This window comes from Amia ocellicauda, chromosome 6, assembly GCF_036373705.1.
Source record: "Amia ocellicauda isolate fAmiCal2 chromosome 6, fAmiCal2.hap1, whole genome shotgun sequence".
Classification (NCBI taxonomy): Eukaryota; Metazoa; Chordata; class Actinopteri; order Amiiformes; family Amiidae; genus Amia; species Amia ocellicauda.
In genome coordinates this window covers 9,302,617-9,329,680 of record NC_089855.1, presented here as the reverse complement: position 1 = coordinate 9,329,680, position 27,064 = coordinate 9,302,617, and the positions used below count along the sequence as shown (strand labels likewise).

Sequence of the window (27,064 nt, the reverse complement as noted above, 5' to 3'; positions counted from 1 at the left end):
GCCAGAGCACGGAGGGGGAGTATCGCAGCCTGCAGGTGAAGGAACAACGCCTGCGCAGCCTGCTGGAGGAGAAGGTCGAGGGGGCGCTAGTCCGAGCCAGATTCATGGAACTGAAAGACATGGACGCTCCCACAGTCTTCTTCTTTGGCTCGGAGAGGACAGCTGCAGAACAGAGACAAATGCTGATGTTGCGGCTGCCCGGGGCATAGAGGTCTCCAGCCCTGCGGAGCTGTGGTGGGCCGCCCCAACCTGAGTGAGGGTGAGCGGTGGGGCTTGGAAACGGCCATCACGCTAGCAGAGCTCTACACCACTGTCACACAGCTCTCCCATGGCACGGCACCAGGGATGCATGGACTGCCTGCTGAGTTTTACATGGGCATGAAGACTAAAATGCGGCTGAACTGGGAGGGGGTGTCGGGAGACTGCAGTGGCTGTTGAAGCGCCTATCTTTCAGGGGGAGGGTCCTGGTGATTAATAACCTGGTGACGTCCTTGTTCTGGCACAGACTGGTGCATCTGGATCCCAACTGAGCAATTACTTAATTGGACCTTAATCGAAATAATAATCTGCTTAGATTTCACTTTTTAAATTGTGTAATAAAAGAGTTGGTTCTTTAATAAGCTATTTATACAATTCTATAGTTAACTTAAACCCCCTACTGTTTAAAACAATGAATAGGCTCTGGTCTAGTTAATTAGTTCAATTAAGGGTCCAAATACGTAACTGAGAGCTTGGTTGGAACAAAAAGCAGCAGGGTAGGGGCTCCTACAAGACCACGGTTGGGGACCCTTGCTGTAGCATAAGGCAAGTGTGAATGCAAACAGGGCTGAATGCAGGGCCGAGTCACTCCCTTTCCATCGGCACATCCCCGACCCAACCCCGAACCAAACCGGTACCGAGCCGAGGTCCGCAGGTCCTCTCTCAGACCCCACCAGCCCCCCCCCCCCCCCCCGTATGAGAGTGTAACCAAGGTTACATATCCTATTGTTAGACCTTGGTTACTAGGGCCTTCCATGTGATGATGTCACAATGGACGTCAGTTCTATTTCAGCTCACTCTGGACGTCAGGTTATTATCCGAGCAGACACGCGACTGGAAGGTAAGACCTGTTCTTCTCCCGTAACTTTGGCTTTCGATGTATTATTTATACAATTTCTCTAAATTAAAAATAAAATCCATAGAACATTTATGGTGCCAGTCTGAGACAACTGAGAATCATTGTATTAAAAAATACACAAAAGCAGATACATAAAAACATAACAAAATGTACTAGTAGGACTAAGAATAATATTGAGAAAAATGTTCATGTGACTGATATTTGTATTATATGTGACAATATTTTCACAAGTTTAGAATCAACAATGGCTGTAGTATTGACACTGGGCTTCTCAGCACTCGGCTCACTTCCGGAGAGCAAACCATTTGAAAGGAACTGAGTTCTTTATTCATTTCTTTATTAAAGGTACCAGTTAAATGGACTGCTGCCACATCTCAATGAGGAAAGAAAGAAAGGTAACATCGCATAATTGAAATACGACCAGCTGATCGTTCATCCCCCACCTCCACAGTAGACTTATGACAAGTGGCTTGGGTGTGGACCACTGATGATGTCTAACACACGCTCACTTACACACACACACGTTATATCATTATATTACTCATTAATGTATTTTCCTAAAATGACTTATGAATAACAATTCATATTGCTGTAAATGTGGTAATACCCTGACATCTCCAGAAGTATTATGTCGACTTTGTCAAGGTACATTTCATAAGATCAAGTCTCAGATTAATAGATTAACTTTAAATATAAAAAAATCCAACTTATTTTCACTAATAAAAGTAAGAAATATTTAAAAAAATACAGCTAGAACCCTAACCAGAGGGAATTCAATGGAACAGGATTAATCTACTACATTTCTCAGTTCTAGTTGATGAGAAATTGAATGGGAAAGATCATAGTAACGTTGATTGCAGCAGAGTTACAAAATCTATAGGTATTATCAAAAAGATTAGTGGCGTGACTTATCAGGCTTGCTGTACACTTTGATTTACCCATATCTTATGTACTGTAATATTATCTGCTCAGCACATACCAAATCATCATCTTCCCTCACTAACATTAACCATAAACTAAGGGCTAACGTGATGAACCTGACCATCTACTTTATTCCCACAAATGTAGCCCTATATATTTATGCACACATATCACACATTCACACACACACGCACACACACTAATCACTATTTTATTTTAAAAATTATTTGAAAGAGTATATTGTTTGTTTAAATGATTACTTACTACATCTTTATTTTGTACATTATTATTTTTTATTTTATCATTTTTATTAGTCATTTATTTCATTCATTTATTTTGGGGGATATTTTTTCTTATATAAGCCCATTTACAACTTCTAACCTCACCTGCTCCTGACAAACAAGCATCCTTTCCCACCTCCACAGCGGTTGGATGAGGTTGAGACACTCAGAGCACATGAAGAGGAGCAGAACAAATCCAATGCTGCCCTTCGCGAAAGTGTGCGAAACCTACTGCTTACGCAGGGCAGCAAACTTGCGGAGATGGAGGCCGCGAGGCAGAACTATGAGGGAATGATCTCTGAGAAGATGGCGGACATCCATCATCTCACTGCACAGCTCCAGAAGGCGATGCAGCTGTTCAGTGATGACTCTGATAAGCAGAAAGCAATCAGTTGCCGTCTTGAAAAAGAAAAACACGCACTGCTCTCTGAGAAAATGGAAGAGAGGACCAGCCTTGAGGGCCAGATTCAAAACCTCACTACAGAAATGCAGAAAGAGAGAGAGAACTCCAGGGCTGTTCAGGAAAACCTGCGCTCTGTCATTTCCAAACAGAAAAAGGCTCTCTTGACCTCGAGAGTGAGGTGTGAGGAACTCCTCTCTCAGAAGAACAGAAATCATCAAGAGAGGATGGCTGATAAAGCCAACATCCAACACCTCACTGCCCAGCTCCAAAAGCATCAGCAAGAAGAGCAAGTGCAATGTGAGGAATCGACTGCATTGCAGAAGAAGATCCAGCTGCTCATTGAAGAGGCTGAGAAGCTGAAAGGACTGAATTACACTCTTGAAGAAGAAAGGAACACACTTCTGTCTGATCAGAGGTCTAAGGCACTGAAAATGCAAGAGCTGGCTGATGCTCTAGCTGACGAGAGGACCAGCCATCAGGCCCACATTCAAAACCTCACTGAACAGCTCGAGAAGGCTGTGGAGACAGAGCGAGTGCGATGTGAGGAATTGACTGTTGAGCAGGAAAAGATCAAGCTGCTCACTAAAGACGCTGAAAAGCAGAAAGAACTCAGTTCCACTCAGAAAGAAAAATGGCAGTCCTTGCAAAGGTCCAATGCGTTGAAAATACAAGAGCTGAGTGATGCTCTGGTTCAAACTAGGACCAACTATAAGGTCCAGATCCAAAACCTCGCTGCAGAGCTGCAGGGGGAGAAAGAGAAGTCCAGGATTCTGGAGAAGGAGCGCAACTCTCTCATTCGCAAGCATAAGAATGCTCCTGAGACCAAGAGTGAGAGGTGCGAGGAAGGCCTCTCCAAGAGGAAGAGAAATCAGTCTGAGAAGATGGCTGATCAACTCAAAATCCAACACCTCACCTCCCGGCTGGACAAGGCCCTTGAGGCTGATCGAGTGCGACGTGAGGAACTGATTTCTGCGCAGAAGACGATTCAGCTGCTCACTGACAACTCTGAGAAGCTGAAAGCCTTCAATCGCCGTCTTGAGCAAGAAAAGCAGAAGCTGTTGTCTCAGCAGAGCTCTAATTCTGTGAAAAAGCAAGAGCTTGTTAAAGAGAGGACCGGCCATCAGTCGCAGACCCGACGCCCTGCTGCGCAGCGTGTCCAGCCACGGGGCCTGGTCATAGACGGGCAGTATATCCCACCTCGCTACCTCAACTATGTACCCACCAGAACTGCAAGAGGGAGAGTTCAACACATCTCTCAAAATCCCAGACAGACCCACTGACGGACTACACTGACCCCGGTAAGGAACTCATGATTTTTGGATTTTGACTTCTCTTTGGATTACACTTTGGATTGCAGGTCTTTGATTTTCACTCTTCTCTCTCAGGCCTTCTGGAGATTCTGTCTGATACACGGTCCAGGGCCCTTCCAGACAGATCCCAGGGCACCCAGGAAGGCCTCAGTCATCACAAGCAGAGACGAGAGATCGAATGGAGCTGGCACAGGCCAGCGGTATTGAACAGGGAGTACTTAACCCTCGATACTGAGACGCACACACTGTGACGCACTGTGTACTGAGACGCACTGTTTACTGAGACGCACACACTGTATACTAAGACGCACACACTGTGACACACTGTTTACTGAGACGCACACACTGTGACGCACTGTGTACTGAGACGCACTGTTTACTGAGACGCACACACTGTGACGCACTGTATACTGAGATGCACACACTGTGATGCACTGTGCACTGAGACGCACTGTATACTGAGACACACACACTGTGTCACACTGTGTACTGAGATGCACTGTTTATTGAGATGCACACACTGTATACTGAGACGCACACACTGTGACGCACTGTTTACTGAGACGCACACACTGTATACTGAGACGCACTGTATACACTGAGATGCATATTGAGTGTGTAGTGTGTGGGTCTCAGTATGTGTATCAGAATCTGTTTTTCAGTGGTTTATATTTGTTTACTACAGTGGTTTTCAAACCGGTCCTGGAGGACCCCCAGCCCTGCTGCTTTTTCTTCAAAACGAGGTTGTAATTGCTTAATTGATTTCTTAATTGAACAAACAAAGCAATATATCATTAAATTAAGTTTTTAAGACCTCGGTTGGAACAGAAACCAGCAGGGCAGGTGGACTCCAAGACCAGTTTGAAAACCACTGCTGTAATATAGTGTAAGATATCCTTTCAGCATGAAGGAAGACTGGTTGGGCCACGCTACTTGGGGGATTTGACCTTTGACCTTGAACTTGAGTTGAACTCGAGGCCCCTTCCTACTGGGCATGTTCTACGTCACTGAATAATTTGCATACTAGTGGCTGCAGTTCAGGGCATTGATGGAATGTACAGTCTGGTGGGGGTCTTCAGCTGTTTCTCAACCCCACACACACCCTCCAAAAGAGCTCTATTTAAGCCCTCCTGATTCTTTAGTAAAATAGCTCTTTTTGTCTGTGTGAGTGACGCAAGTCTGCCTCTTCAACATGTCTAACGCTATCTACGAGAAATCCCTGAGAGGAAAACCCGGATGTGGGAGTTGGAGGATGAGACAAGTCAGGGTTACCGCTTTAAAATGGACAAGGGTTATGTCGGTGCGGAACTTTTTGAACTAGGGGATGGTGAGGTCATGTCTACGCCTCTTGTAACCAGATTTGAGTATGCTGTTGAGGACTGGATGCATGTAAAGGACTGGAGAAGGGAAGGTGATGTGGATAAAGCGCTTAAAGCGCTGAAACAGTGGAATAGAGATCCTGAAATGGCCCCGCTGCCTCTGCAGTTTGAAACTCACGACTGGGATAGTGCTCTATCGCTGAAGCACAGTAGCACTGTAATGACTATGACAGGGTACAACACAATTGTGTTTACGAAAATCCATCACGCAAGAAAAATTGACTATTTCTTGATACTAAACCTATTTTTTTCGATGACGCTGAGGATGAAAATGAATGTTACCGAAATGTATTTCAATGCCTGGGACTGGTCGACAATTATTATGATCATAAAATAATGATGGTTTTAAGATGTTGAGGAAATACGCAGAGTTCACAAAATTCTATTGCACCCTGTCATAGTCATTACAGTGCTACTGTGCTTCAGCGATAGAGCACTATCCCAGTCGTGAGTTTCAAACTGCAGAGGCAGCGGGGCCATTTCAGGATCCACTGTTTCAGCGCTTTAAGCGCTTTATCCACATCACCTTCCCTTCTCCAGTCCTTTACATGCATCCAGTCCTCAACAGCATACTCAAATCTGGTTACAAGAGGCGTAGACATATCCTCACCATCCCCTAGTTCAAAAAGTTCCGCACCGACATAACCCTTGTCCATTTTAAAGCGGTAACCCTGACTTGTCTCATCCTCCAACTCCCACATCCGGGTTTTCCTCTCAGGGATTTCTCGTAGATAGTGTTAGACATGTTGAAGAGGCAGACTTGCGTCACTCACACAGACAAAAAGAGCTATTTTACTAAAGAATCAGGAGGGCTTAAATAGAGCTCTTTTGGAGGGTGTGTGTGGGGTTGAGAAACAGCTGAAGACCCCCACCAGACTGTACATTCCATCAATGCCCTGAACTGCAGCCACTAGTATGCAAATTATTCAGTGACGTAGAACAAGCCCAGTAGGAAGGGGCCTCAAGTTCAAGTCAAGTTCAAGGTCAAAGGTCAACTCCCCCCTCTTACATGGCACCCTATATCACTATATTCACTATTCACTATTCCATTTGAATTGCTGCCAATCCTTGTCTCCCGTATTTGAGATCCAGGTGAATCGTGTTAAAGCATGCAACTGTTGTATTTTTATACAGAAAGCTTTGATTATGAAATGAGGCAGGTTTTGCAATAGACAGACACGGAGAAAAGCGCCACTGATACAGTGATGAGTATAATAAAGTGTATTTATCAACATTCCTCTCTGTCCTGGTGATTGTTTGCACAATGTGTCTGAAGCTGTGACTCGTACCTGTCCAGGTAGGAACTGTGTTACACACACTGTCGCTGCGCAAGAAAACGCAGTCAAGAGTCCTACCCCTCGGTAAAGGGATTACAAACACAGAGGACCAGTCGCCCCAAACAGAGGAGCTTGGATGCCAAAGAACAATCATCTGCTTCTGATCCTAATGAAAATAAACAGCATCATTGTTCTCTATTGATAAATCACAGGCATATTGATAAGTTGTTCTCAATAATACAACAGCAAGAGGTCAATAAAGGAGGAAGTGAAACAGATAAAGGACAAAAATGGAAGTATCTTGGAAAACGAACAAAATGTGGCAAATGTTCTGAATGAGTATTTCACAGAGGTTTTTACAAAAGAAAAAACAGATAACATGCCACAGGTTGACAATCAGTCCAGTCAAACCCTAAGAGAGATCAGGGTAAATGAGGAGGAGGTACTAAAGGGACTAGCAGAATTAAAAACAAACAGATCACCTGGGCCAGATGGGATATTCCCAACAGTACTTAAAGAAATGAGGGAAATTATTTATAGGCCGCAAACTCAAATATTCCACATGACACTTAGAACAGGGGATGAGCCAACTGACTGGAAGACAGCAAATGTCACACCAATCCACAAGAAAGGGGACAAAACTGAGCCAGGAAATTACAGACCAATCAGTCTCCCCTACATTACCTGTAAAATGTTGGAACAAATGATTAGACAGAAAATAGAGGAGCATCTTAAAACTCAGAGGACTAGGCCCACAGGGGGAGCTCTACGCATCAGGCCTAGAGCGCTCTCAAAAAAATCACAGCGCTTAACATAGCGCAGCAAATTACTTAATTTTACATAAATACATATAAGTATCATATGAAACCTGTATATCACAAGAAACATACGACACTGACATTTTTCAATCTACCATAACTTGTTTATTTTTCAAATGACTACAGAAATGTGCATTGGCAAAGAAACTAAACTTATACAGACGCCATTTGTATTACATGCAGGTAACAGAAATGTCCACTATAATTACACTATGGGAGGAACAGAACTGGATGAAGTAACGCATGAGAAAGATCTAGGAGTCTACGTGGACTCCTCATTTTCTCCATCCAACCAATGTGGGGAAGCAATAAAAAAGGCCAACACAATGTTAGGGTATATTGTCAAAAGTGCAGAATTGAGAACAAGGGCAGTGATGTTCAGACTGTACAATGCACTAGTTAGAGCTCATCTGGATACTGTGTGCAGTTCTGGGCTCCACACTTCAAGAAAGATATCTCTGCTCTAGAGGCAGTTCAGAGGAGAGCAACCAGACTTATTCCAGGTCTGAAGGGAAAGACCTACTGAGAGACTGAGGAACTGAACCTTTTCACCCTGGAACAGAGGAGACTACGTGGGGACTTGATCCAAGTCTTCAAAATCATGAAGGGCAACGACCACATCAAACCAGAGGAGCTTTTCCAGATCAGCAGGGACACACGGAGGGTTTTAATAAAACACAACTGTATTGGTTTATAAGCCCAACTTTTGTCTATTTTCCTATTCGCCACAGCGGTCAGTGCAGGCAGTTTGTGTCAGCGGCGCGGATGTGAATGAGAATCACTGTAGACTCGGAAACTGCTGGCGGAAGGATTTTATGCTAATTTAAAATAAAACCGCCTACTTGTCAATGTGTAATTAATAAGTCTGTCATCCTACGAATTCGAACGAAATTACATAGGCCTAATCATTTTTTAGTTGGTTTAGCCTAATTCTGGGGTGTAGTTAGCTAGCTTGTTACTATTGTTACCTATCTGACGTGTTTGTTACCATTTTTCTATTGGTTTATCGTTCTCAAGTGATGTGATTTGAGAGCAGGCTGACATTTGAACCGTCCCAATACAAATTAATGTACAAATTAATGATTTTTTTCCATAAAGTTTGCGTGCAATTACATGCATTCTCTAAATCTCAAATAAGAGGGGTGTAAGCGAGGCTATATCTAATTCAATTGTATTGTTTAGATTTGTTGTTCCAGAGTAATTTGTGTTCACATATACACTGAATTGAGACTAAATCACATTTACAGTGAATTTACGTTTCCTTAGCCTCCAGAATCACAGACGCACATCTCTTCCTTTCCACAGCGATAACTGAACCAGTGCCTTCCCTTCGAATTGCACGGGGCCGCTTCCTCACGCCTCCAGGCATTCTCTCAACACCCCCACCCAATATAAAATTACTTTTTCTAGGGTGTTTTGGACTGACACCAAAATCAAAAGACTTCTTGCCAGCACCGTTCCAATATTCCACGGTGTCATAAACACAGCAGCCAGTGGGCCAGTCTGGGAAATCAGGCAAAAGGAACAAATAGGACCAAATCTATATCATTGCCCAGGGGAGAAAGGCAACAAGGTTATGACATTTCTTAAGAACAAATGATGTATTTTCATTATGTGTTACATGTACGAGAGCCACAGTCATCTCTTATCTATTACTCATCAGCCTAATTACTTTATGGAAGTAAAGTATGATGATATTGGATGATATTACAAAAGCTTTGTGCAACTCTGGAACTCTTCTGTGACATAAACATTTTTTAGGTTTAGGAGAAAAGGTTGTTGACCGTAGTAAGAGACAGGGGAATGTACAAGATACCCTACTCCTGACTATAAATAAAGACCCGCTGAACTGAGTCACGTCACTTCCGAGTCCTTTCTTCATCACCCACGCTTACAAATTGTTTTCACGGTTATTTTGTATTATGAACATAGTATTCACACCACAAGTGTTTCTGTCTGTCTTTCAATACCTTAGGGACGTGTTATGTTTCACAAATGCATTACCTATAAGCAAGCTAATGAACACATATTTATACATACCATTAATTGAGCGCTTACATACTGGCAATTAAACATAATCCAAGTGTGAATATGAGACACCTCTGTGGGAATATTAAGTAGCAGTAGTTGTAAAGAGGCACTGCATCAAGTCCACATACAACCTGGATTCAGGACATGAATTGTACTCATAGAAAACATTCCAAGCTATGACCAAACTGCATCAATCCAGAATTACATACAGTGCTAGGGTCAGCGATGCCTCTCTCTCTGAATACTGTATTTTTTCTACATCTTTGATTGAGGTTTGATCTGTGAACACTGATAGTGCAGTGTCTGTAGAGGATTGTTTGCTTGCTGAGAGTGCGGTGTTATCCAATGTGTAACAGCCCCATTTCAACCTTACTTTCTGAAATCCTTCAAAATTGTGTTTTCATGTATACATGCATTATATGAAATAAATATTGAACATTGATTGATTGCTTGTGATTTCATAGAATACATTTAAAGCATTTACTTCAGGAAAGAATATAAATACTTAGCATGCTTGCTTGAGAAGTGCCTGCTGATGTTTCTTCCTTGTGCTGGAAAACAGTCTTCTACAGTTGCTAAGAGAAAAGGTTTGTAAATAGTTCATTTTTAATTGTAAATAATATCAACTGTTTGTTCAAATGGTTAATATACAGGTCCAGTCCAATTTAAGTTTTGTTTTTGAACCAACCAAAACAAATAAAATACATGAACATTTTCAGAGAAAGGTATAAATAACAAATCTGATTTATACAACTTGTATACTTTGCCAATGTATAGTCTACATTATTTATGCTACTCAAGTAAATATTTCTTAAATCGTTACCATTTTACTGAGATTTTGCTTACATTTTCAGCTTCTTAATAATTGTGTTAACGTTGTTCAAAATGCTGTGAAAGTCAAGAATAGTGGACAAGGTCTTTTGGACCTGGAGTCCCTTACATACCACCTGTAAACAGTACACTTGGAGTAGAGTTAGGGAGGGCCGAATTTCTGAAGCACGGTTACACACAAAAAGCATCACCTCAACAGAGTCACCACCTGCAGTATTCACCCCAAACACCTGTCTGACCATCACCTTATCATCACAGGGATCCACTTGCCCTCAGCACAGCGCACCACTGCATACTGGCATTTTAATGTCAAACTTTTACAAAACACTCAGCTTGCAGATTTCTTTATGCTGTTCTGGGATTGCTGGAGAGGCGTGAAGGCACGCTTCTCCACTCTGCGGAAATGGTGGGACGTGGGGAAGATCCAGATACACATTTTCGGCCAACAGTACACTCAGGACGTCACTAGGCAAATGCATGCAGCGGTCAGACAGCTGGAGAGAGAGATTTTTGAGACTGAGAGCACAATGGGCGGCCAGAGCACGGAGGGGGAGTATCGCAGCCTGCAGGTGAAGGAACAACGCCTGCGCAGCCTGCTGGAGGAGAAGGTCGAGGGGGCGCTAGTCCGAGCCAGATTCATGGAACTGAAAGACATGGACGCTCCCACAGTCTTCTTCTTTGGCTCGGAGAGGACAGCTGCAGAACAGAGACAAATGCTGATGTTGCGGCTGCCCCGGAGCATAGAGGTCTCCAGCCCTGCGGAGCTGTGGTGGGCCGCCCCAACCTGAGTGAGGGTGAGCGGTGGGGCTTGGAAACGGCCATCACGCTAGCAGAGCTCTACACCACTGTCACACAGCTCTCCCATGGCACGGCACCAGGGATGCATGGACTGCCTGCTGAGTTTTACATGGGCATGAAGACTAAAATGCGGCTGAACTGGGAGGGGGTGTCGGGAGACTGCAGTGGCTGTTGAAGCGCCTATCTTTCAGGGGGAGGGTCCTGGTGATTAATAACCTGGTGACGTCCTTGTTCTGGCACAGACTGGTGCATCTGGATCCCAACTGAGCAATTACTTAATTGGACCTTAATCGAAATAATAATCTGCTTAGATTTCACTTCTTAAATTGTGTAATAAAAGAGTTGGTTCTTTAATAAGCTATTTATACAATTCTATAGTTAACTTAAACCCCCTACTGTTTAAAACAATGAATAGGCTCTGGTCTAGTTAATTAGTTCAATTAAGGGTCCAAATACGTAACTGAGAGCTTGGTTGGAACAAAAAGCAGCAGGGTAGGGGCTCCTACAAGACCACGGTTGGGGACCCTTGCTGTAGCATAAGGCAAGTGTGAATGCAAACAGGGCTGAATGCAGGGCCGAGTCACCCCCTTTCCATCGGCACATCCCCGACCCAACCCCGAACCAAACCGGTACCGAGCCGAGGTCCGCAGGTCCTCTCTCAGACCCCCCCCCCCCCCCCCCTTTTGAGAGTGTAACCAAGGTTACATATCCTATTGTTAGACCTTGGTTACTAGGGCCTTCCATGTGATGATGTCACAATGGACGTCAGTTCTATTTCAGCTCACTCTGGACGTCAGGTTATTATCCGAGCAGACACGCGACTGGAAGGTAAGACCTGTTCTTCTCCCGTAACTTTGGCTTTCGATGTATTATTTATACAATTTCTCTAAATTAAAAATAAAATCCATAGAACATTTATGGTGCCAGTCTGAGACAACTGAGAATCATTGTATTAAAAAATACACAAAAGCAGATACATAAAAACATAACAAAATGTACTAGTAGGACTAAGAATAATATTGAGAAAAATGTTCATGTGACTGATATTTGTATTATATGTGACAATATTTTCACAAGTTTAGAATCAACAATGGCTGTAGTATTGACACTGGGCTCTCGGCTCACTTCCGGAGAGCAAACCATTTGAAAGGAACTGAGTTCTTTATTCATTTCTTTATTAAAGGTACCAGTTAAATGGACTGCTGCCACATCTCAATGAGGAAAGAAAGAAAGGTAACATCGCATAATTGAAATACGACCAGCTGATCGTTCATCCCCCACCTCCACAGTAGACTTATGACAAGTGGCTTGGGTGTGGACCACTGATGATGTCTAACACACGCTCACTTACACACACACAAGTTATATCATTATATTACTCATTAATGTATTTTCCTAAAATGACTTATGAATAACAATTCATATTGCTGTAAATGTGGTAATACCCTGACATCTCCAGAAGTATTATGTCGACTTTGTCAAGGTACATTTCATAAGATCAAGTCTCAGATTAATAGATTAACTTTAAATATAAAAAAATCCAACTTATTTTCACTAATAAAAGTAAGAAATATTTTAAAAAATACAGCTAGAATCCTAACCAGAGGGAATTCAATGGAACAGGATTAATCTACTACATTTCTCAGTTCTAGTTGATGAGAAATTGAATGGGAAAGATCATAGTAACGTTGATTGCAGCAGAGTTACAAAATCTATTGGTATTATCAAAAAGATTAGTGGCGTGACTTATCAGGCTTGCTGTACACTTTGATTTACCCATATCTTATGTACTGTAATATTATCTGCTCAGCACATACCAAATCATCATCTTCCCTCACTAACTTTAACCATTAACTAAGGGCTAACGTGATGAACCAGACCATCTACTTTATTCCCACAAATGTAGCCCTATATATTTATGCACACATATCACACATTCACACACACACACACACACACACACACACACACACACACTAATCACTATTTTATTTTAAAAATTATTTGAAAGAGTATATTGTTTGTTTAAATGATTACTTACTACATCTTTATTTTGTACATTATCATTTTTTATTTTATCATTTTTATTAGTCATTTATTTCATTCATTTATTTTGGGGGATATTTTTTCTTATATAAGCCCATTTACAACTTCTAACCTCACCTGCTCCTGACAAACAAGCATCCTTTCCCACCTCCACAGCGGTTGGATGAGGTTGAGACACTCAGAGCACATGAAGAGGAGCAGAACAAATCCAATGCTGCCCTTCGCGAAAGTGTGCGAAACCTACTGCTTACGCAGGGCAGCAAACTTGCGGAGATGGAGGCCGCGAGGCAGAACTATGAGGGAATGATCTCTGAGAAGATGGCGGACATCCATCATCTCACTGCACAGCTCCAGAAGGCGATGCAGCTGTTCAGTGATGACTCTGATAAGCAGAAAGCAATCAGTTGCCGTCTTGAAAAAGAAAAACACGCACTGCTCTCTGAGAAAATGGAAGAGAGGACCAGCCTTGAGGGCCAGATTCAAAACCTCACTACAGAAATGCAGAAAGAGAGAGAGAACTCCAGGGCTGTTCAGGAAAACCTGCGCTCTGTCATTTCCAAACAGAAAAAGGCTCTCTTGACCTCGAGAGTGAGGTGTGAGGAACTCCTCTCTCAGAAGAACAGAAATCATCAAGAGAGGATGGCTGATAAAGCCAACATCCAACACCTCACTGCCCAGCTCCAAAAGCATCAGCAAGAAGAGCAAGTGCAATGTGAGGAATCGACTGCATTGCAGAAGAAGATCCAGCTGCTCATTGAAGAGGCTGAGAAGCTGAAAGGACTGAATTACACTCTTGAAGAAGAAAGGAACACACTTCTGTCTGATCAGAGGTCTAAGGCACTGAAAATGCAAGAGCTGGCTGATGCTCTAGCTGACGAGAGGACCAGCCATCAGGCCCACATTCAAAACCTCACTGAACAGCTCGAGAAGGCTGTGGAGACAGAGCGAGTGCGATGTGAGGAATTGACTGTTGAGCAGGAAAAGATCAAGCTGCTCACTAAAGACGCTGAAAAGCAGAAAGAACTCAGTTCCACTCAGAAAGAAAAATGGCAGTCCTTGCAAAGGTCCAATGCGTTGAAAATACAAGAGCTGAGTGATGCTCTGGTTCAAACTAGGACCAACTATAAGGTCCAGATCCAAAACCTCGCTGCAGAGCTGCAGGGGGAGAAAGAGAAGTCCAGGATTCTGGAGAAGGAGCGCAACTCTCTCATTCGCAAGCATAAGAATGCTCCTGAGACCAAGAGTGAGAGGTGCGAGGAAGGCCTCTCCAAGAGGAAGAGAAATCAGTCTGAGAAGATGGCTGATCAACTCAAAATCCAACACCTCACCTCCCGGCTGGACAAGGCCCTTGAGGCTGATCGAGTGCGACGTGAGGAACTGATTTCTGCGCAGAAGACGATTCAGCTGCTCACTGACAACTCTGAGAAGCTGAAAGCCTTCAATCGCCGTCTTGAGCAAGAAAAGCAGAAGCTGTTGTCTCAGCAGAGCTCTAATTCTGTGAAAAAGCAAGAGCTTGTTAAAGAGAGGACCGGCCATCAGTCGCAGACCCGACGCCCTGCTGCGCAGCGTGTCCAGCCACGGGGCCTGGTCATAGACGGGCAGTATATCCCACCTCGCTACCTCAACTATGTACCCACCAGAACTGCAAGAGGGAGAGTTCAACACATCTCTCAAAATCCCAGACAGACCCACTGACGGACTACACTGACCCCGGTAAGGAACTCATGATTTTTGGATTTTGACTTCTCTTTGGATTACACTTTGGATTGCAGGTCTTTGATTTTCACTCTTCTCTCTCAGGCCTTCTGGAGATTCTGTCTGATACACGGTCCAGGGCCCTTCCAGACAGATCCCAGGGCACCCAGGAAGGCCTCAGTCATCACAAGCAGAGACGAGAGATCGAATGGAGCTGGCACAGGCCAGCGGTATTGAACAGGGAGTACTTAACCCTCGATACTGAGACGCACACACTGTGACGCACTGTGTACTGAGACGCACTGTTTACTGAGACGCACACACTGTATACTAAGACGCACACACTGTGACACACTGTTTACTGAGACGCACACACTGTGACGCACTGTGTACTGAGACGCACTGTTTACTGAGACGCACACACTGTGACGCACTGTATACTGAGATGCACACACTGTGATGCACTGTGTACTGAGACGCACTGTTTACTGAGACGCACACACTGTGACGCACTGTATACTGAGATGCACACACTGTGATGCACTGTGTACTGAGACGCACTGTTTACTGAGACGTACACACTGTATACTGAGACACACACACTGTGTCGCACTGTGTGCTGAGATGCACTGTTTATTGACATGCACACACTGTATACTGAGACGCACACACTGTGACGCACTGTTTACTGAGACGCACACACTGTATACTGAGACGCACTGTATACACTGAGATGCATATTGAGTGTGTAGTGTGTGGGTCTCAGTATGTGTATCAGAATCTGTTTTTCAGTGGTTTATATTTGTTTACTACAGTGGTTTTCAAACCGGTCCTGGAGGATCCCCAGCCCTGCTGCTTTTTCTTCAAAACGAGGTTGTAATTGCTTAATTGATTTCTTAATTGAACAAACAAAGCAATATATCATTAAATTAAGTTTTTAAGACCTCGGTTGGAACAGAAACCAGCAGGGCAGGTGGACTCCAAGACCAGTTTGAAAACCACTGCTGTAATATAGTGTAAGATATCCTTTCAGCATGAAGGAAGACTGGTTGGGCCACGCTACTTGGGGGATTTGACCTTTGACCTTGAACTTGAGTTGAACTCGAGGCCCCTTCCTACTGGGCATGTTCTACGTCACTGAATAATTTGCATACTAGTGGCTGCAGTTCAGGGCATTGATGGAATGTACAGTCTGGTGGGGGTCTTCAGCTGTTTCTCAACCCCACACACACCCTCCAAAAGAGCTCTATTTAAGCCCTCCTGATTCTTTAGTAAAATAGCTCTTTTTGTCTGTGTGAGTGACGCAAGTCTGCCTCTTCAACATGTCTAACGCTATCTACGAGAAATCCCTGAGAGGAAAACCCGGATGTGGGAGTTGGAGGATGAGACAAGTCAGGGTTACCGCTTTAAAATGGACAAGGGTTATGTCGGTGCGGAACTTTTTGAACTAGGGGATGGTGAGGTCATGTCTACGCCTCTTGTAACCAGATTTGAGTATGCTGTTGAGGACTGGATGCATGTAAAGGACTGGAGAAGGGAAGGTGATGTGGATAAAGCGCTTAAAGCGCTGAAACAGTGGAATAGAGATCCTGAAATGGCCCCGCTGCCTCTGCAGTTTGAAACTCACGACTGGGATAGTGCTCTATCGCTGAAGCACAGTAGCACTGTAATGACTATGACAGGGTACAACACAATTGTGTTTACGAAAATCCATCACGCAAGAAAAATTGACTATTTCTTGATACTAAACCTATTTTTTTCGATGACGCTGAGGATGAAAATGAATGTTACCGAAATGTATTTCAATGCCTGGGACTGGTCGACAATTATTATGATCATAAAATAATGATGGTTTTAAGATGTTGAGGAAATACGCAGAGTTCACAAAATTCTATTGCACCCTGTCATAGTCATTACAGTGCTACTGTGCTTCAGCGATAGAGCACTATCCCAGTCGTGAGTTTCAAACTGCAGAGGCAGCGGGGCCATTTCAGGATCCACTGTTTCAGCGCTTTAAGCGCTTTATCCACATCACCTTCCCTTCTCCAGTCCTTTACATGCATCCAGTCCTCAACAGCATACTCAAATCTGGTTACAAGAGGCGTAGACATATCCTCACCATCCCCTAGTTCAAAAAGTTCCGCACCGACATAACCCTTGTCCATTTTAAAGCGGTAACCCTGACTTGTCTCATCCTCCAACTCCCACATCCGGGTTTTCCTCTCAGGGATTTCTCGTAGATAGTGTTAGACATGTTGAAGAGGCAGACTTGCGTCACTCACACAGACAAAAAGAGCTATTTTACTAAAGAATCAGGAGGGCTTAAATAGAGCTCTTTTGGAGGGTGTGTGTGGGGTTGAGAAACAGCTGAAGACCCCCACCAGACTGTACATTCCATCAATGCCCTGAACTGCAGCCACTAGTATGCAAATTATTCAGTGACGTAGAACAAGCCCAGTAGGAAGGGGCCTCAAGTTCAAGTCAAGTTCAAGGTCAAAGGTCAACTCCCCCCTCTTACATGGCACCCTATATCACTATATTCACTATTCACTATTCCATTTGAATTGCTGCCAATCCTTGTCTCCCGTATTTGAGATCCAGGTGAATCGTGTTAAAGCATGCAACTGTTGTATTTTTATACAGAAAGCTTTGATTATGAAATGAGGCAGGTTTTGCAATAGACAGACACGGAGAAAAGCGCCACTGATACAGTGATGAGTATAATAAAGTGTATTTATCAACATTCCTCTCTGTCCTGGTGATTGTTTGCACAATGTGTCTGAAGCTGTGACTCGTACCTGTCCAGGTAGGAACTGTGTTACACACACTGTCGCTGCGCAAGAAAACGCAGTCAAGAGTCCTACCCCTCGGTAAAGGGATTACAAACACAGAGGACCAGTCGCCCCAAACAGAGGAGCTTGGATGCCAAAGAACAATCATCTGCTTCTGATCCTAATGAAAATAAACAGCATCATTGTTCTCTATTGATAAATCACAGGCATATTGATAAGTTGTTCTCAATAATACAACAGCAAGAGGTCAATAAAGGAGGAAGTGAAACAGATAAAGGGCAAAAATGGAAGTATCTTGGAAAACGAACAAAATGTGGCAAATGTTCTGAATGAGTATTTCACAGAGGTTTTTACAAAAGAAAAAACAGATAACATGCCACAGGTTGACAATCAGTCCAGTCAAACCCTAAGAGAGATCAGGGTAAATGAGGAGGAGGTACTAAAGGGACTAGCAGAATTAAAAACAAACAGATCACCTGGGCCAGATGGGATATTCCCAAAAGTACTTAAAGAAATGAGGGAAATTATTTATAGGCCGCAAACTCAAATATTCCACATGACACTTAGAACAGGGGATGAGCCAACTGACTGGAAGACAGCAAATGTCACACCAATCCACAAGAAAGGGGACAAAACTGAGCCAGGAAATTACAGACCAATCAGTCTCCCCTACATTACCTGTAAAATGTTGGAACAAATGATTAGACAGAAAATAGAGGAGCATCTTAAAACTCAGAGGACTAGGCCCACAGGGGGAGCTCTACGCATCAGGCCTAGAGCGCTCTCAAAAAAATCACAGCGCTTAACATAGCGCAGCAAATTACTTAATTTTACATAAATACATATAAGTATCATATGAAACCTGTATATCACAAGAAACATACGACACTGACATTTTTCAATCTACCATAACTTGTTTATTTTTCAAATGACTACAGAAATGTGCATTGGCAAAGAAACTAAACTTATACAGACGCAATTTTTATTTTCAAAACAACCCAGTTTTCAGAAATAACCTGGCTTATAAACACTAAAAAAATCATATTCATATGAATCGCCAGAATGTTCTTTTAAAATTACAAATAAACACAGATGTTTACAAATACTTGTTCAAGAGATATAATAAGATTTGCAAAGAGCGCACCTGTCCATAAACTAGTCACAATTACACCACAAAACAACAAAAATGAAACTAATCGGACGGTCGGCTTGTGCTGCGTGTTGAATAAATATAAAAACATGTTAAAAATGTGCAGATTATTGTTGTTGTTATCGTTATTACTACCAGTAATATTTAATAATAATAAAAATACTATTACTACTAACAATAATAATACATGTACATTGCTTACTTTGCATTGATTGTAAACGCGTGTGTTTGGCTCGGGGCAGATGTGATCTTTCTCCATTGCGGAGAAATCGGCCGGTCGGGGTTGCCGTGTGGAAATACATCTCGGACTATTACTAATTTATTATTTATCTATTGTGTCAATTTATAATTTACATTATCTGTTATTTATGCGGAAAAGGTGATTCTGACATATAGGTTGACCAGCGGAAATAAACTAGAAACGTCTTCATCTGCACCATCACCGCCTCGCATTTATTCCCGTGATAAACTTCTGCCCCCCTCTCCCAAATCACTGTCATAACTGTGCACAATACTAATCAATGTGCCAAATTAAAAGTTTACAATACTAAAAAGTTAGTTTTATTTAGTTTTACCGGTCTCAGAAGTTGTAAAATGTTCAAAACATCCCCCATTTGACTCCTTTAAAAGCACTCTCATGTAGTGCGCATTTTCAGCGTGTCGCCATCTTTTCCCGTCTTCTCTAAGAGACGGGAATTTCTTTATAACCAATACAAAACCTGTTTGCTTTAAAAGTTGTTTGAATGGCTCATCCCCTCAATGAAGATCTCTGCTATTGGATAAAACAATTTGTTGCTATGCAGAGTTCTCCAATAAAAAACATTTTAAGGCTAAAAAGGGGCCGGAATTTTGGGCCGAAAATCGTCCCACTAGTCCTCTAGCCACTCTCCTGGGCAGGCCGGTTGATGTCTAGGAAACAGAGGGTGTCGATTAGAGGAGTCGCTTCTAACTGGAGTGAGGTTGTTAGTGGAGTTCCACAGGGATCAGTACTAGGGCCTTTGCTCTTTCTAATCTATATTAATGATCTGGACTCTGGGATAGACAGCAAACTTGTCAAATTTGCAGATGATACTAAAATAGGTGGCTCAGCAGATACAATCTCGGCAGCAGTTTATTCAAAGGGACTTGGATAATATTCAGTTGTGGGCCGACACCTGGCAGATGAAATTCAATGTGGACAAGTGCAAGGTAATACATGCAGGTAACAAAAATGTCCACTATAATTACACGATGGGAGGAACAGAACTGGATGAAGTAATGCAGAAAAACTGCGGAAACTGCTGGCGGAAGGATTTTATGCTAATTTAAAATAAAACCGCCTACTTGTCAATGTGTAATTAATAAGTGTCACGGCTGCCTCGTGAGAGGACCGTAAAGCTAATAGAGAAAGGACCCAAGTGCAGAGCTACTACACTGAGCAGACAGAAACCAAGGAGAATCCAATAGCGAGGTCGAGGTCACAGGCAAAAGGTCGAAGTCCAGGAGGTCAATAGAAACAGGTACAGGACAAGGGGCTAAGGAGAACAAGGAACCAGGAGAACAAGGAACCAGGAGAACAAGGAACCAGGAGAACACAGCTAGGTGAAGCAGGTAGAGCTGACAACACTTTGCCCAGAGTGAGGGCAGTGAGGGGTTTATAAAGGAGAGCAGAAACTAAGAAGACAAGAGCAGGACCAATGAGAACAAAGGACAGAAGCAGAAGTGCACAAGGGTGAGGAGGAATATAAATTGATAGAATGAAAAAAGGAAAGCAGTGAAGGGAGCAGGAAAAGGCAAGAGAACATTGGCGGCCTCTAGTGGAGGAAGAGGGTCAGGGCTAGGGAACTGTGACAGTACCCCCCCCCTCCACGCTCGGCGCAGCCGAATAGGACTGGATACAGCGGGGAAAGCCATGGGACAGAAGATCAGGACCAAAGGTAGTGGGGAAACAGAAGACATGAAGGAGGAAAAGGGCAAGATTTCTAGAGGGTGGCCATAAGGCAAGGTCGGGAGGTCTGGGAGGTGGCCACAAGTCAGGGTCAAAAGATCTGAAAGACGGCCATGTGATAGGATCGGGTTCTGGAGGTCTTGGAGGTGGCCACAGGTAAGGAACGGGATCAGGAGGTCTGGGAGGCGATCTCAGGACAGCAACAGTTTTGGGTGGTCTGGGAGATGGCCTCAGGACAGAAACGGGTTCAGGAGGTCTAGGAGATGGCCTCAGGACAGGAACGAGTTCAGGAGGTCTAGGAGATGGCCACAAGACAAAGACAGGGTCTGGAGGTCTGAAAGACAATTGCAGGACAGAGGTGAGATCCAAAGAGCCGAAAGGTAGTTTCCAGACAGATGCAGAGTCTGGAGAACTGGAAGGCAATCTCCAGAAACAGGTAGGGTCTGGGTCGGGCAGAGGAGGTGCTGGAGGTTCGGTGGACGGAACCGATGAGGCCACAGAAGCCGGGACCTGGGAAGTCAAAGCCACGGAAGCTGTAGGAAGCGGAGCCGTCGGAGGTGGAGTCTTGGAAGGCTTGGGAGATGGAGACAGGGAAACTGTGGAAGGCGGCTCCACGGAGGCCTCGGGAGGCTGAACTGTTGAAGCCTCCTAAGTCTCGGGAGGCGGCGGCGCTTTGGTAGTCTCGGGAGGGGACGCCAAGGAAGGTGGCGCCACTGGAGGCAGAGCCGAAGGAGTTGCAGTCTCAGGGGATGGCAACAAGGATGGCGGAACCACAAGAGACGGCGCCAAGGGAGGCAGAGTAGTAGAAGCCTCATAAGGCAGAGCCGAGGGAGGCGCAGTCTCATGAGGCGATACGGTTGATACCTCGGGAGGTATGAAAGCCTCAGAAGGCAGAGCCATAGAAGATGGGGTTGTAAATGTCTCTGGGGGCGGAGCCTGGGAAGGTGGAACCGAAGGGACCTCAGGAGGCAGAATTGCAGGAACCGTGGACAGCACAATTGCAGGAACTGTGAAAGCCACAGAAGGCAGTGCCGTGGAAGCCAGGGGAGTCTTGACAGACGAAGCCGTGGAAGCCATAAAAGGCGGAGTCGTAAATTCCTCGGTGGGCGGAGCCTGGGAAGGCGGAACCGAAGGGACCTCGGGAGGCAAAATTTCAGGGGCCGTTGACAGCAGAACTGCAGGAGCCGTGGAAGCCAAGGAGGTCTTGATGGGCGGAGCCATAGAAGCCAGAGAAGACAGAGCCGTGGGAGACTCGGGAGGCAGAGCCTTAGAAGCTTCAGCCACAGGAGACGGCATCATAGGAGGCGACACAGTCTCAGGGGGCGGAACCATGGAAGTGACTGGAGCCGCGGAAGGTGGATCTGCAAGAACCTCAGGAGGCGGAGCCTTAGAAGCTTCAGCCACAGGAGCCGGTATCACTGGAGACGGTGCAGTCTCAGGAGGCGGAGCCGTAGATGCATCTGTAGGTGTAGCCTCAGGAGGCAGAGCCACGGAAGGCGGCACCGAGGGAACCACAGGAGGCGGAGAAGTAATAGCCTCGGGTGGAAGCATCTGGAGGCATGGAAGCCGTAGACACAGGCATCAGGACCGTCGAGGGCAGAGCTGGTGACTGCTCGGGCTGGGCGGCAGCGGCGGTGAAGGCGGCGACGGCTCGGTACTTGGGCTGGGCGGCAGCAGCGAAGGCGTCGACCGCTGGGCACTTGGGCTGGGCGGCGGCCGGGATCTGGACCGGGACCACTGGTTCAGCGGCGACGGAATCTGGACCGGGATCGGGACCTCTGGCTCGGCGGCGGCGCCCGGGTTCGGGACCGGGATTGGGACCTCTGGCTCGGCGGCGGCGGCCGGGACCGGGATCGGGACCTCTGGCTCGGCGGCGGCGGCGGCCGGGTTCGGGACCGGGATCTCATGCTCGGCGGCTGCGGCCGGGTTCGGGACCGGGATCGGGACTTCTGGCTCGGCGGTGGCGGCGGCCGGGTTCGGGACTTTTAGTTCGGCTGCGGACGCGGCCAAGGCCGGGACCTCTGGCTCGGCGGCGGCGGCCGGGTTCGGGACCGAGATCGGGACCTCTGGCTCGGCGGCGGCGGCCGGGTTCGGGACCGGGATCGGGACCTCTGGATCGGCGGCAGACGTTAGGGTATATTGTCAAAAGTGCAGAATTGAGAACAAGGGCAGTGATGTTCAGACTGTACAATGCACTAGTTAGAGCTCATCTGGATACTGTGGACAGTTCTGGGCTCCACACTTCAAGAAAGATATCGCTGCTCTAGAGGCAGTTCAGAGGAGAGCAACCAGACTTATTCCAGGTCTGAAGGGAAAGTCCTACTGAGAGACTGAGGACCTGAACCTTTTCACCCTGGAACAGAGGAGACTACGTGGGGACTTGATCCAAGTCTTCAAAATCATGAAAGGCATCGACCACATCAAACCAGAGGAGCATTTCCAGATCAGCAGGGACACACGGACCCAGGGACGCTGAGATTGCATTAGATAAACTGATTCCTTTTCCATCAACTTAACTTTATGAAACTACTTTTTCCACACATTAAAAACAAACTGCTCACGAGAGTGGAAATCAGTTATTACATTAATCCATATCCAGTCCTGGCCAATCAGAATAGAGGATTGTCGTGTGTGAACCGCTTCTTGGTAGTTTCAGACCAAAACACACTGCAGCTTATATGAGGTATTAATTACGGTCAAATAAAAACATACAAATAAATTGCAGCTGGAGACAAAGAGTCCACTGCCAAACATCTGGAGTTCACAGGTAGGGAAAAAAATATGAATTACACTTCCCTTGATTGTGCAGACTGGGGTGTCACGTGTGAAGATGTGTGTATACTTTGTCAGTTTGAAAAAATTCGGCAACTGCAGAACTACAGAGAGCTGTGACCCAAATGTATAGAGGGGGCGCCAGTCAAAAAGTTTGGGAACCGCTGGTTACAGGAATCTCCATGATTGAAAATAACCGAAACCATGGATATTCAAATGCCTCACAGCTGTCAAAAATACTTTATATTGGAGGGTTTTAATAAAACACAACTGTATTGGTTTATAAGCCCAACTTTTGTCTATTTTCCTATTCGCCACAGCGGTCAGTGCAGGCAGTTTGTGTCAGCGGCGCGGATGTGAATGAGAATCACTGTAGACTCGGAAACTGCTGGCGGAAGGATTTTATGCTAATTTAAAATAAAACCGCCTACTTGTCAATGTGTAATTAATAAGTCTGTCATCCTACGAATTCGAACGAAATTACAATGGGCTGCCTGGAAAGGGTTAATTGTACTTGAATTGAACTGCATTCACAACTTAACATTTCCCACGATAACGTGCAGGATATTCATTCTAAGTGACACCATTAGAACGTCCTTCGTCAACCAGTTTGTTAACATTAAGTAATTGCTGTAATCGCTCATTTAGTCAAATAAGTCTATTCGGTATGATACAAAACAACACAATAAAAGTGGCAACAAGTGGCAATAATAATGCTTACAATGCTTACAATCATTTTCCATTATGTAGTGTTGTTGCTGTTTTATGGTACATAATATGTTCATTAATGTATTATACATTTATTTGGCTTTACATGCTGAATAGATTTGACAGAGTAACACAAGATGAAGAGGAAGTTTGTTCATAATGTAAAAAAAGCATAGGCCTAATCATTTTTTAGTTGGTTTAGCCTAATTCTGGGGTGTAGTTAGCTAGCTTGTTACTATTGTTACCTATCTGACGTGTTTGTTACCATTTTTCTATTGGTTTATCGTTCTCAAGTGATGTGATTTGAGAGCAGGCTGACATTTGAACCGTCCCAATACAAATTAATGTACAAATTAATGATTTTTTTCCATAAAGTTTGCGTGCAATTACATGCATTCTCTAAATCTCAAATAAGAGGGGTGTAAGCGAGGCTATATCTAATTCAATTGTATTGTTTAGATTTGTTGTTCCAGAGTAATTTGTGTTCACATATACACTGAATTGAGACTAAATCACATTTACAGTGAATTTACGTTTCCTTAGCCTCCAGAATCACAGACGCACATCTCTTCCTTTCCACAGCGATAACTGAACCAGTGCCTTCCCTTCGAATTGCACGGGGCTGCTTCCTCACGCCTCCAGGCATTCTCTCAACACCCCCACCCAATATAAAATTACTTTTTCTAGGGTGTTTTGGACTGACACCAAAATCAAAAGACTTCTTGCCAGCACCGTTCCAATATTCCACGGTGTCATAAACACAGCAGCCAGTGGGCCAGTCTGGGAAATCAGGCAAAAGGAACAAATAGGACCAAATCTATATCATTGCCCAGGGGAGAAAGGCAACAAGGTTATGACATTTCTTAAGAACAAATGATGTATTTTCATTATGTGTTACATGTACGAGAGCCACAGTCATCTCTTATCTATTACTCATCAGCCTAATTACTTTATGGAAGTAAAGTATGATGATATTGGATGATATTACAAAAGCTTTGTGCAACTCTGGAACTCTTCTGTGACATAAACATTTTTTAGGTTTAGGAGAAAAGGTTGTTGACCGTAGTAAGAGACAGGGGAATGTACAAGATACCCTACTCCTGACTATAAATAAAGACCCGCTGAACTGAGTCACGTCACTTCCGAGTCCTTTCTTCATCACCCACGCTTACAAATTGTTTTCACGGTTATTTTGTATTATGAACATAGTATTCACACCACAAGTGTTTCTGTCTGTCTTTCAATACCTTAGGGACGTGTTATGTTTCACAAATGCATTACCTATAAGCAAGCTAATGAACACATATTTATACATACCATTAATTGAGCGCTTACATACTGGCAATTAAACATAATCCAAGTGTGAATATGAGACACCTCTGTGGGAATATTAAGTAGCAGTAGTTGTAAAGAGGCACTGCATCTAGTCCACATACAACCTGGATTCAGGACATGAATTGTACTCATAGAAAACATTCCAAGCTTTGACCAAACTGCATCAACCCAGAATTACATACAGTGCTAGGGTCAGCGATGCCTCTCTCTCGCTCTCTCTCTCTCTCTCTCTCTCTCTCTTTCTTTTGTTTGAAGGATTTTCTGTAGTTTTTTTACTGATTATTGTATTTTGTCTACATCTTTGATTGAGGTTTTCTATCTGTGCGCTGACGTTTGGTAAGCTAGGGCCTCCTTTAGGGGTCTCAAACCACAGAGTTCGGGAGTTTAACACATAGGCATGGGTTTAAATGCATTACTGATAGTGCAGTGTCTGTAGAGGATTGTTTGCTTGCTGAGAGTGCGGTGTTATCCAATGTGTAACAGCCCCATTTCAACCTTACTTTGTGAAATGCTTTAAAATTGTGCTTTCATTTATACATGCATTATATGAATTTTTTTTTTTTGAGGGATCAGCAAAAGTTGCTTACTGTAACGTTATGGGTGACAAAGGACAAAGAGTATACTATAAAGAGCTACCTACCATCCCATGGTGTTGGAAACAAATACAACCCTGAATGTGTCTATGCACTTCATAGCATCTATTAAACTGTATGTCCAACATATGATTGTTTTGATGTTTAATTCACTCAGTTGGCTGGGCGTAGATGACAAATGAAATCGCTGGTTATTTCCCCTGCGTCTGAGCAATTGTAATCAAGAAACATTCATCTTACAAGCATGCCCTCAGCACATCACATGGCAGCAACTGAAACAGTGACAGCACTTGTACAGCATACTGCGGTGACTCACGATCCACAAATTAAATTATTGAGGATTAGATTCGTATTACGGTTGTTCTATATATGTATGACCAGAGTAGTTGATTAAAACCTTAAAATAAATCTGAAGTATGTTGCACGTGATATTTCATAAGAACTGGCAGCAAAGCAGGCAGAAGCAATTTTTTGTGTTTGTTGACAGCTCTTGTTGTAGACTATTAATATATATATATATATATATATATATATATATATATATATATACTGTATTTCAATTTGCCTTATTAAAAGGGTCATTTTATGTGAAGAGTTCTTCTGTCTCTGATGTGGGTAAATACTACACAATTCTCTTCAATATGATTAAAAATATCAGTATTAAGGGGTGGTCCTGGGTTATGCCACTATAAACCCAGAGACAACTTTACTCCAGATTCTGAAATCAGTCTGAAGTATAAAACAATGGAGACATTACTGAAATTGATTCAGTTTGAATATAGAATGACATTTGGGGAATTTATCTGAGTAATTCAGGGGAGTATTTATCATATTCACAACGAAGCATGTCAATTAATTAGGAATTGTAATGGTAATTTAA

General features: G+C 43.9%; 3 protein-coding genes across 3 annotated transcripts in view; 2 read left to right on the top strand and 1 right to left on the bottom strand.

The window, feature by feature from the left end:
* Positions 1-1,070: 1,070 nt before the first annotated feature.
* Positions 1,071-5,271, top strand: LOC136751775 (trichohyalin). Its single transcript, XM_066707558.1, has 4 exons — positions 1,071-1,099; positions 1,463-1,512; positions 2,464-4,020; positions 4,108-5,271. Exons 2-3 carry the CDS (start codon positions 1,474-1,476, stop codon positions 4,000-4,002), a joined length of 1,578 nt encoding a protein of 525 aa, XP_066563655.1. The 5' UTR covers positions 1,071-1,099; positions 1,463-1,473; the 3' UTR covers positions 4,003-4,020; positions 4,108-5,271.
* Positions 5,272-11,965: 6,694 nt separating this feature from the next.
* On the top strand, positions 11,966-16,281 carry LOC136751774 (trichohyalin). Its single transcript, XM_066707557.1, has 4 exons — positions 11,966-11,994; positions 12,350-12,399; positions 13,369-14,925; positions 15,013-16,281. Exons 2-3 carry the CDS (start codon positions 12,361-12,363, stop codon positions 14,905-14,907), a joined length of 1,578 nt encoding a protein of 525 aa, XP_066563654.1. The 5' UTR covers positions 11,966-11,994; positions 12,350-12,360; the 3' UTR covers positions 14,908-14,925; positions 15,013-16,281.
* A 5,969-nt stretch (positions 16,282-22,250) lies between these two features.
* The window catches only part of LOC136751747 (skin secretory protein xP2-like), a 48,984-nt gene continuing 44,170 nt past the window's right edge, over positions 22,251-27,064 (bottom strand). Inside the window, exons 2-3 of the mRNA XM_066707541.1 lie at positions 22,541-22,887; positions 22,251-22,499 (exon numbers count right to left, since the gene is read on the bottom strand). Coding sequence (XP_066563638.1) covers positions 22,251-22,499; positions 22,541-22,887 — 596 coding nt within the window. The remainder of the gene's footprint in view (positions 22,500-22,540; positions 22,888-27,064) is intronic.

What these genes read in the sequence shown, in the direction of transcription:
- LOC136751775 (XM_066707558.1), top strand. Translation starts at nt 1,474, where the DNA reads ATGGACTGCTGCCACATCTCAATGAGGAAAGAAAGAAAG. An exon ending in CAATGAGGAAAGAAAGAAAG is followed by an intron (nt 1,513 to 2,463) that starts GTAACATCGCAT and finishes CCACCTCCACAG; the next exon opens with CGGTTGGATGAGGTTGAGAC.
- LOC136751774 (XM_066707557.1), top strand. Translation starts at nt 12,361, where the DNA reads ATGGACTGCTGCCACATCTCAATGAGGAAAGAAAGAAAG. An exon ending in CAATGAGGAAAGAAAGAAAG is followed by an intron (nt 12,400 to 13,368) that starts GTAACATCGCAT and finishes CCACCTCCACAG; the next exon opens with CGGTTGGATGAGGTTGAGAC.